We start from the raw sequence: 11525 nt of genomic DNA, 5'->3' as shown, positions 1-11525 counted from the left end.
ATCAACAACAGGGTGTATGAACTATGAATCACAATGGTGGAAGTATGGGATGGGCAGTGTGGGAAATCATTCCACTGATATAGTTTTCCTGTCCTAATGACCATGACCACAGATTATTTATTTGTGTCTAAAGCTGAAATTCTATGTTAACTATTGCTTCATAGTGAACTACTGAAGTACCACATATATTCTCGATCTCATGGGTGAGGCCTTTAGCCTTGATCCCAGATCTGTGTGTACTGTCAGAGTTGGCAATGGCAAGGCAGTACAAACATATATTTGGACTTGGCTGTGAAGCAAGTGTGTAGTTGCAACTGACTGGAAGACAGTTAATTTAGGAGGCTGGGAGCTGTCCTCTCTCTCTTTCTCTTTTTTATATGGGCATGGGGTAGCCGGCAGGCAGCACAGAGCTGTGGAAAAGCAACCAAGCAAAAATGTTCAATGCGCAAAAGAGTGGAAATATGGAACCCAGAGGAACAGCGGATGGGCGCCAAAGATGATGTCAGAGAGAGAGAGAGAGATGGAGAGTGAGATGTGAGTGACTCACGCTCCAACCACAACTCTCCTCTCTTCCTTATTCCTCCTTTCCCCTATTACAACACACCATTATCTCCATGTTATCCACACACACACACACACACACACACACACACACACACACACACCACTCCCAGGCCAGAAACAGCACATAACAGGGTCTGGAGGCCACAAACCCCAATTCTCCAAGTCCCCTCAACTTCCTGAGCTGGTGTTACAAGCAGCCAGTGGTGAATCAGTTTTTCCATTGTTGTGCCTGGGAGTAGGGGGATGCTAAATGCCTGAATATATCTGACTGTAGCATTATGTTTCATTCAGCAGGAAGCCAGGGAGCAGGGAAAGAAGCAGGGGTTTGGGTAGCTTACGTTAGGGGAATTGCCACCAGATTGAATCTATTACGTTTAATGGGATGATGTCATCCCTCCTCCCCCTACGCCTCTATTCTCTCTCTGTCTCTCTCTGTCTCTCTCTCTGTCTCTCGCTCTCTCTCTGTCTCTCTCTCTCTCTGTCTCTCTCTCTCTCTCTCTCTCTCTCTCTCTCTCGCTCTCTCGCTCTCTCTCGCTCTCTCGCTCTCTCTCTCGCTCTCTCGCTCTCTCTCTCGCTCTCTCTCTCTCTCTCTGTCTCTCTCTGGCTCTCTCTCGCTCTCTCTCTTTCTCTCTCTCTCTCTCTCTCTCTCTCTCTGTCTCTCTCTCTCTCTGTCTCTCTCTCTGTCTCTCTCTCTCTCTCTCTTTATTTCTTAATTAAATTAAATTCAAAGGGCTTTATGGGCATGGGAAACATATGTTTACATTGTCAAAGCAAGTGCTATAGATAATAAACAAATGTGAAATAATCAATCAAACATTAACAGTAAACAATACACTCACAAGTTTCAAAGGCATAGACACATTTCAAATGTCATATTATGGCTATGTACAGTTTTATAATGATCTGCAAATAGTACAAATAGTACAAAAGGGAAAATAAATCAAGATAAATATCTCTCTATCTCTCTCTTTCTCTCTGTGTACTGGTATTTCCTTGTGTGCTGTGATGTCTTGGGTTTCCTATTAGCTACTGAAATTGCTCCCAGACACACAATGTCCACATTACACTCACTATACAGGGCTGTGTTGTTACTCACTATACAGTAACAACACAGGGCTGTGGAAGCACACTGAGAGATATTTGAACTTGGGAAAAAGTACAGCAAAGTTGGCCATCGGTTGTTGATAAATGCTTATAGAAAATCACATGACAAGAGCAGGCGCTATTTTAAAAGGTTGTAGACATCAGATAGTACATGTTTGGAATTAGTGACTTGTTATTTAGGAGTAGCCTAGGCCTAAATCCAACCTTTACTCAAGTCACATATTTAGATAATGCCATGAGGATACATAAGGTATGGAAACTGAGACTTCATAGCCTACATATAAAGATATACATAATGTCGGCTAGACTCTTAGACACATTATGTAAGCCTAGCCTGTTGATGAAAAGCAACCTCATTGTTACTAGAGCTCATTCAACATGAATCTGCTGTTTTATAGAATGCTCAGCCTGCCTACCACTGGTTTGGTCCTGACTGGGGGAGGAGCTCACAGCCCACCATAAAAGGCAAGGAAAACACATTTCTAGGTGTCTGTCAGTCTGGAACAGTCTAGAAGGGAAAGGGAAATGTTCTAGTGTAGTTTACATGTCACACTTTCATTAGTGCGATCCTTTTGTGATATTTGGCGAAACAATCGACTTCACGACCTGAAAAGCTTGGGACTGAATATATATTTGTGTTTCTGTTCTTTAGCTGCCGTGGGGTAAACATTTTCCCTCCACGCGATAGATAGATAGATTTTTCCATACAGTCGACAGTAGAATAATTCGTTTCCAAAATGACTTGGTCCATAAGCAGTTGTTTCATTACTCTGGTCGTTCTGTTCCTCTGGCGGGTGGAAGACATCGCAGAAGCTTGCAGTTGCTCCCCTGCGCATCCTCAACAGGCTTTTTGCAATGCAGACGTCGGTAAGCAATTTTGGCAACATTTGTTTCTCTTCACATGTTGATAGATATGCTACTACATTGTATCAAGATAGGCTACTACACATTTTTGCGCATCATACAGAATTGTCTGTGGTCGTTGTAACTTTGTATAATTTTCATGCCATGCTCATTAGGCCTATATTTACGTATTCTCACACAATTATTTGCATAATTAAGTATGCAACAGTAAAACGGGCTACAGCCAGGGTTCTCAACCCGTGTTCCTGGATAGCTGCCCTCCTGTAGGTTTTCTACACCAAGTGTTCTATGTTGCTATAGGCCTACAGTATGCCTTCAGATTCATTGTTATTTGTCCAAAAGCTAAATGATATACACCAAAATGTAAAGTGAATATTTTCCTACATTTAGCCCAAGGCACTCAGTTGTAGTGTAGACTTCTTGGTGTAGACTATTATGAAAATCAAATAATAGTGGTAGGTTATATCAATCATCTTTGACAGTTAATTTGTTTCACTATTTAAGATGGATGGCCTGCTTTATTTACAACATACTGGGAATACAAGAGGGAATGGTGATGGGTGGACCTCTCTCTCACACCACACACACACACACACACACACACACACACACACGTACACACACAGCACTTTATATACAACATACTGGGAATACAAGAGGGAATGGTGATGGGTGGACCTCTCTCACACACACACACACACACACACACACACACACACACACACACACACACACACACACACACACACACACACGTACACACACAGCACTTTATATACAACATACTGGGAATACAAGAGGGAATGGTGATGGGTGGACCTCTCTCTCACACCACACACACACACCACACACACACACACCACACACACACACACAGCACTTTATTTACAACATACTGGGAATACAAGAGGGAATGGTGATGGGTGGACCTCTCTCTCACACACACACACACACACACACACACACACACACACACACACACACACACACACACACACACACACACACACACACACACACACAGCAATTTATATACAACATACTGGGAATACAAGAGGGAATGGTGATGGGTGGACCTCTCTCTCACACCACACACACGTACACACACACCACACACACGTACACACACACCACACACACACACACCACACACACGTACACACACAGCACTTTATATACAACATACTGGGAATACAAGAGGGAATGGTGATGGGTGGACCTCTCTCTCACACCACACACACGTACACACACACACACACCACACACACGTACACACACACAGCACTTTATATACAACATACTGGGAATACAAGAGGGAATGGTGATGGGTGGACCTCTCTCTCACACCACACACACACACACACACACACACACACACACACACACACACACACACACACACACACACACACACACAGCACTTTATATACAACATACTGGGAATACAAGAGGGAATGGTGATGGGTGGACCTCTCTCTCACACCACACACACACACACACACACACACACACACACACACACACACACACACACAGCACTTTATATACAACATACTGGGAATACAAGAGGGAATGGTGATGGGTGGACCTCTCTCTCACACCACACACACACACACACACACACACACACACACACAGCACTTTATATACAACATACTGGGAATACAAGAGGGAATGGTGATGGGTGGACCTCTCTCTCACACCACACACACACACACACACACACACACACACACACACACACACACACACACACACACAGCACTTTATATACAACATACTGGGAATACAAGAGGGAATGGTGATGGGTGGACCTCTCTCTCACACCACACACACACACACACACACACCACACACACGTACACACACAGCACTTTATATACAACATACTGGGAATACAAGAGGGAATGGTGATGGGTGGACCTCTCTCTCACACACACACACACACACACAGCACTTTATTTACAACATACTGGGAATACAAGAGGGAATGGTGATGGGTGGACCTCTCTCTCACACCACACACACACACACACACACGTACACACACACACACACACACACACACACACACACGTACACACACAGCACTTTATTTACAACATACTGGGAATACAAGAGGGAATGGTGATGGGTGGACCTCTCTCTCACACCACACACACGTACACACACACACACACACACACACACACACCACACACAGCACTTTATATACAACATACTGGGAACACAAGAGGGAATGGTGATGGGTGGATCTCTCTCTCACACCACACACACGTACACACACAGCACTTTATATACAACATACTGGGAATACAAGAGGGAATGGTGATGGGTGGACCTCTCTCTCACACCACACACACGTACACACACAGCACTTTGCTTACAACATACTGGGAACACAAGAGGGAATGGTGATGGGTGGACCTCTCTCTCACACCACACACACGTACACACACAGCACTTTGCTTCAAAACAAATGTTCAATTCAACATGAAATTATCCAATACTTCACATACTTTACATTTTACAGAGAGAACCCATCAACCCCCCCTCTCTCTCTCCTTTTTCTTTTTCCTGTCCCACTGATGCTCTAGAGTAGTCTTATATCAGCAGCTACTGTACCAGACACTGTGCCCTCTATAGAGTAGTCTTATATCAGCAGCTACTGTACCAGACACTGTGCCCTCTATAGAGTAGTCTTATAGCAGCAGCTACTGTACCAGACGCTGTGCCCTCTATAGAGTAGTCTTATAGCAGCAGCTACTGTACCAGCCACTGTGCCCTCTATAGAGTAGTCTTATAGCAGCAGCTACTGTACCAGACACTGTGCCCTCTATAGAGTAGTCTTATATCAGCAGCTACTGTACCAGACACTGTGCCCTCTATAGAGTAGTCTTATATCAGCAGCTACTGTACCAGACACTGTGCCCTCTATAGAGTAGTCTTATATCAGCAGCTACTGTACCAGACACTGTGCCCTCTATAGAGTAGTCTTATAGCAGCAGCTACTGTACCAGACACTGTGCCCTCTATAGAGTAGTCTTATATCAGCAGCTACTGTACCAGACACTGTGCCCTCTATAGAGTAGTCTTATAGCAGCAGCTACTGTACCAGACACTGTGCCCTCTATAGAGTAGTCTTATATCAGCAGCTACTGTACCAGACACTGTGCCCTCTATAGAGTAGTCTTATAGCAGCAGCTACTGTACCAGACACTGTGCCCTCTATAGAGTAGTCTTATATCAGCAGCTACTGTACCAGACACTGTACCCTCTATAGAGTAGTCTTATATCAGCAGCTACTGTACCAGACACTGTACCCTCTATAGAGTAGTCTTATATCAGCAGCTATTGTACCAGACACTGTGCCCTCTATATAGTAGTCTTATATCAGCAGCTACTGTGCCCTCTATAGAGTAGTCTTATAGCAGCAGCTACTGTACCAGACACTGTGCCCTCTATAGAGTAGTCGTATAGCAGCAGCTACTGTACCAGACACTGTGCCCTCTATAGAGTAGTCTTATATCAGCAGCTACTGTACCAGCCACTGTACCCTCTATAGAGTAGTCTTATAGCAGCAGCTACTGTACCAGATACTGTGCCCTCTATAGAGTAGTCGTATAGCAGCAGCTACTGTACCCTCTATAGAGTAGTCTTATATCAGCAGCTACTGTACCAGACACTGTGCCCTCTATAGAGTAGTCTTATATCAGCAGCTACTGTACCAGACACTGTGCCCTCTATAGAGTAGTCTTATATCAGCAGCTACTGTACCAGACACTGTGCCCTCTATAGAGTAGTCTTATAGCAGCAGCTACTGTACCAGACACTGTACCCTCTATAGAGTAGTCTTATAGCAGCAGCTACTGTACCAGCCACTCTACCCTCTATAGAGTAGTCTTATATCAGCAGCTACTGTACCAGACACTGTACCCTCTATAGATTTACATTACATTTACATTTAAGTCATTTAGCAGACGCTCTTATCCAGAGCGACTTACAAATTGGTGCTTTCACCTTATGACATCCAGTGGAACAGCCACTTTACAATAGTGCATCTAAGTCTTTTAAGGGGGGGAGGATTACTTTATCCTATCCTAGGTATTCCTTAAAGAGGTGGGGTTTCAGGTGTCTCCGGAAGGTGGTGATTGACTCCGCTGTCCTGGCGTCGTGAGGGAGTTTGTTCCACCATTGGGGGGCCAGAGCAGCGAACAGTTTTGACTGGGCTGAGCGGGAACTGTACTTCCTCAGTGGTAGGGAGGCGAGCAGGCCAGAGGTGGATGAACGCAGTGCCCTTGTTTGGGTGTAGGGCCTGATCAGAGCCTGGAGGTACTGAGTTGCCGTTCCCCTCACAGCTCCATAGGCAAGCACCATGGTCTTGTAGCGGATGCGAGCTTCAACTGGAAGCCAGTGGAGAGAGCGGTGGAGCGGGGTGACGTGAGAGAACTTGGGAAGGTTGAACACCAGACGGGCTGCGGCATTCTGGATGAGTTGTAGGGGTTTAATGGCACAGGCAGGGAGCCCAGCCAACAGCGAGTTGCAGTAATCCAGACGGGAGATGACAAGTGCCTGGATTAGGACCTGCGCCGCTTCCTGTGTGAGGCAGGGTCGTACTCTGCGGATGTTGTAGAGCATGAACCTACAGGAACGGGCCACCGCCTTGATGTTAGTTGAGAACGACAGGGTGTTGTCCAGGATCACGCCAAGGTTCTTAGCGCTCTGGGAGGAGGACACGATGGAGTTGTCAACCGTGATGGCGAGATCATGGAACGGGCAGTCCTTCCCGGGAGGAGAGCAGCTCCGTCTTGCCGAGGTTCAGCTTGAGGTGGTGATCCGTCATCCACACTGATATGTCTGCCAGACATGCAGAGATGCGATTCGCCACCTGGTCATCAGAGGGGGGAAAGGAGAAGATGAATTGTGTGTCGTCTGCATAGCAATGATAGGAGAGACCATGTGAGGTTATGACCGAGCCAAGTGACTTGGTGTATAGCGAGAATAGGAGAGGGCCTAGAACAGAGCCCTGGGGGACACCAGTGGTGAGAGCGCGTGGTGAGGAGACAGATTCTCGCCACGCCACCTGGTAGGAGCGACCTGTCAGGTAGGACGCAATCAAGCATGGGCCGCGCCGGAGATGCCCAACTCGGAGAGGGTGGAGAGGAGGATCTGATGGTTCACAGTATCGAAGGCAGCCGATAGGTCTAGAAGGATGAGAGCAGAGGAGAGAGAGTTAGCTTTAGCAGTGCGGAGCGCCTCCGTGATACAGAGAAGAGCAGTCTCAGTTGAATGACTAGTCTTGAAACCTGACTGATTTGGATCAAGAAGGTCATTCTGAGAGAGATAGCGGGAGAGCTGGCCAAGGACGGCACGTTCAAGAGTTTTGGAGAGAAAAGAAAGAAGGGATACTGGTCTGTAGTTGTTGACATCGGAGGGATCGAGTGTAGGTTTTTTCAGAAGGGTGCAACTCTCGCTCTCTTGAAGACGGAAGGGACGTAGCCAGCGGTCAGGGATGAGTTGATGAGCGAGGTGAAGTAAGGGAGAAGGTCACCGGAAATGGTCTGGAGAAGAGAGGAGGGGATAGGGTCAAGCGGGCAGGTTGTTGGGCGGCCGGCCGTCACAAGACGCGAGATTTCATCTGGAGAGAGAGGGGAGAAAGAGGTCAGAGCACAGGGTAGGGCAGTGTGAGCAGAACCAGCGGTGTCGTTTGACTTAGCAAACGAGGATCGGATGTCGTCGACCTTCTTTTCAAAATGGTTGACGAAGTCATCTGCAGAGAGGGAGGAGGGGGGGAGGAGGATTCAGGAGGGAGGAGAAGGTTGCAAAGAGCTTCCTAGGGTTAGAGGCAGATGCTTGGAATTTAGAGTGGTAGAAAGTGGCTTTAGCAGCAGAGAGAGAAGAGGAAAATGTAGAGAGGAGGGAGTGAAAGGATGTCAGGTCCGCAGGGAGACGAGTTTTCCTCCATTTCCGCTCGGCTGCCCGGAGCCCTGTTCTGTGAGCTCGCAATGAGTCGTCGAGCCACGGAGCGGGAGGGGAGGACCGAGCCGGCCTGGAGGATAGGGGACATAGAGAGTCAAAGGATGCAGAAAGGGAGGAGATGAGGGTTGAGGAGGCAGAATCAGGAGATAGGTTGGAGAAGGTTTGAGCAGAGGGAAGAGATGATAGGATGGAAGAGGAGAGAGTAGCGGGGGAGAGAGAGCGAAGGTTGGGACGGCGCGATACCATCCGAGTAGGGACAGTGTGGGAAGTGTTGGATGAGAGCGAGAGGGAAAAGGATACAAGGTAGTGGTCGGAGACTTGGAGGGGAGTTGCAATGAGGTTAGTGGAAGAACAGCATCTAGTAAAGATGAGGTCGAGCGTATTTCCTGCCTTGTGAGTAGGGGGAAGGTGAGAGGGTGAGGTCAAAGAGGAGAGGAGTGGAAAGAAGGAGGCAGAGAGGAATGAGTCAAAGGTAGACGTGGGGAGGTTAAAGTCGCCCAGAACTGTGAGAGGTGAGCCGTCCTCAGGAAAGGAGCTTATCAAGGCATCAAGCTCATTGATGAACTCTCCGAGGGAACCTGGAGGGCGATAAATGATAAGGATGTTAAGCTTGAAAGGGCTGGTAACTGTGACAGCATGGAATTCAAAGGATGCGATAGACAGATGGGTAAGGGGAGAAAGAGAGAATGACCACTTGGGAGAGATGAGGATCCCGGTGCCACCACCCCGCTGACCAGAAGCTCTCGGGGTGTGCGAGAACACGTGGGCAGACGAAGAGAGAGCAGTAGGAGTAGCAGTGTTGTCTGTGGTGATCCATGTTTCCGTCAGTGCCAAGAAGTCGAGGGACTGGAGGGAGGCATAGGCTGAGATGAACTCTGCCTTGTTGGCCGCAGATCGGCAGTTCCAGAGGCTACCGGAGACCTGGAACTCCACGTGGGTTGTGCGCGCTGGGACCACCAGATTAGGGTGGCCGCGGCCACGCGGTGTGGAGCGTTTGTATGGTCTGTGCAGAGAGGAGAGAACAGGGATAGACAGACACATAGTTGACAGGCTACACAAGAGGCTACGCTAATGCAAAGGGGATTGGAATGACAAGTGGACTACACGTCTCGAGTGTTCAGAAAGTTAAGCTTACGTAGCAAGAATCTTATTGACTAAAATGATTAAAATGATACAGTACTGCTGAAGTAGGCTAGCTGGCAGAGGCTGCGTTGTTGACTATGTAGGCTAGCTGGCAGTGTCTGCGTTGTTGACACTACACTAATCAAGTCGTTCCGTTGAGTGTAATAGTTCCTACTGTGCTACTGTGCTGCTATTCGGGGCTAGCTGGCTAGCTAGCAGTGTTGATTACGTTACGTTGCGTTAAAAGAACGACAATAGCTGGCTAGCTAACCTAGGAAATCGCTCAAGACTACACAATTATCTTTGATACACAGACGGCTATGTAGCTAGCTATGTAGCTAGCTACGATCAAACAAATCAAGCCGTTGTACTGTAATGAAATGAAATGAAAAATGTGATACTACCTGTGGAGCAGCGAAATGCGACCGGATTGTTGAGTGCGGAAGTTCTGTTCGGTAGACGTTGGCTAGCTGTTGGCTAGCTAGGAGTGTCTCCTACGTTAAGGACGACAAATAGCTGGCTAGCTAACCTCGGTAAATTAAGATAATCACTCTAAAACTACACACTCTAACTACACAATTATCTTGGATACGAAGACAGCAAAGACAACTATGTAGCTAGCTAACACTACACTAATCAAGTCGTTCAGTTGAGTGTAATAGTTGTGCTGCTAATCGGTAGACGGTGGACTAGCTAACGGTGGACGTTAGCTAGCTGGCTAGCTGCAGGGCAGTGTAGACTGTGTTAGGACGATGAAATACGATAATTACGCAATTATCTATGATACAAAGACGGCTATGTAGCTAGCTAAGAAGAAATTGCTAAGATTAGACAAATCAAACCGTTGCTAATCGGTAGACGGTGGAATAGCTAACGGAGTATAGAGTAGTCTTATAGCAGCAGCTACTGTACCAGACGCTGTGCCCTCTATAGAGTAGTCTTATAGCAGCAGCTACTGTACCAGCCACTGTGCCCTCTATAGAGTAGTCTTATAGCAGCAGCTACTGTACCAGACGCTGTGCCCTCTATAGAGTAGTCTTATAGCAGCAGCTACTGTACCAGCCACTGTGCCCTCTATAGAGTAGTCTTATAGCAGCAGCTACTGTACCAGACACTGTGCCCTCTATAGAGTAGTCTTATAGCAGCAGCTACTGTACCAGCCACTGTGCCCTCTATAGAGTAGTCTTATAGCAGCAGCTACTGTACCCTCTATAGAGTAGTCTTATAGCAGCAGCTACTGTACCAGACACTGTGCCCTCTATAGAGTAGTCTTATAGCAGCAGCTACTGTACCAGACACTGTGCCCTCTATAGAGTAGTCTTATATCAGCAGCTACTGTACCCTCTATAGAGTAGTCTTATAGCAGCAGCTACTGTACCAGACACTGTGCCCTCTATAGAGTAGTCTTATAGCAGCAGCTACTGTACCCTCTATAGAGTAGTCTTATAGCAGCAGCTACTGTACCAGACACTGTGCCCTCTATAGAGTAGTCTTATATCAGCAGCTACTGTACCAGACACTGTGCCCTCTATAGAGTAGTCTTATATCAGCAGCTACTGTACCAGCCACTGTGCCCTCTTATATCAGCAGCTACTGTACCAGACACTGTGCCCTCTATAGAGTAGTCTTATATCAGCAGCTACTGTACCAGACACTGTACACTCTATATAGTAGTCGTATAGCAGCAGCTACTGTACCAGACACTGTGCCCTCTATAGAGTAGTCTTATATCAGCAGCTACTGTACCAGACACTGTGCCCTCTATAGAGTAGTCTTATATCAGCAGCTACTGTACCAGACACTGTGCCCTCTATAGAGTAGTCTTATATCAGCAGCTACTGTACCAGACACTGTGCCCTCTATAGAGTAGTCTTATAGCAGCAGCTACTGTA

General features: G+C 47.0%; 1 protein-coding gene across 1 annotated transcript in view; it reads left to right on the top strand.

The window, feature by feature from the left end:
- The first annotated feature begins 2145 nt into the window (after positions 1 to 2145).
- Positions 2146 to 11525, top strand: part of LOC115116458 (metalloproteinase inhibitor 2-like) — a 32365-nt gene continuing 22985 nt past the window's right edge. Inside the window, exon 1 of the mRNA XM_065010681.1 lies at positions 2146 to 2535. Coding sequence (XP_064866753.1) covers positions 2406 to 2535 — 130 coding nt within the window. The 5' untranslated portion in view covers positions 2146 to 2405. The remainder of the gene's footprint in view (positions 2536 to 11525) is intronic.

The sequence above is a fragment of the Oncorhynchus nerka genome, linkage group LG26, assembly GCF_034236695.1.
Source record: "Oncorhynchus nerka isolate Pitt River linkage group LG26, Oner_Uvic_2.0, whole genome shotgun sequence".
In the NCBI taxonomy this organism is placed as follows: Eukaryota; Metazoa; Chordata; class Actinopteri; order Salmoniformes; family Salmonidae; genus Oncorhynchus; species Oncorhynchus nerka.
Note: the sequence above shows the minus strand (reverse complement) of the source record. Positions and strands in the feature narration are given on the sequence as shown.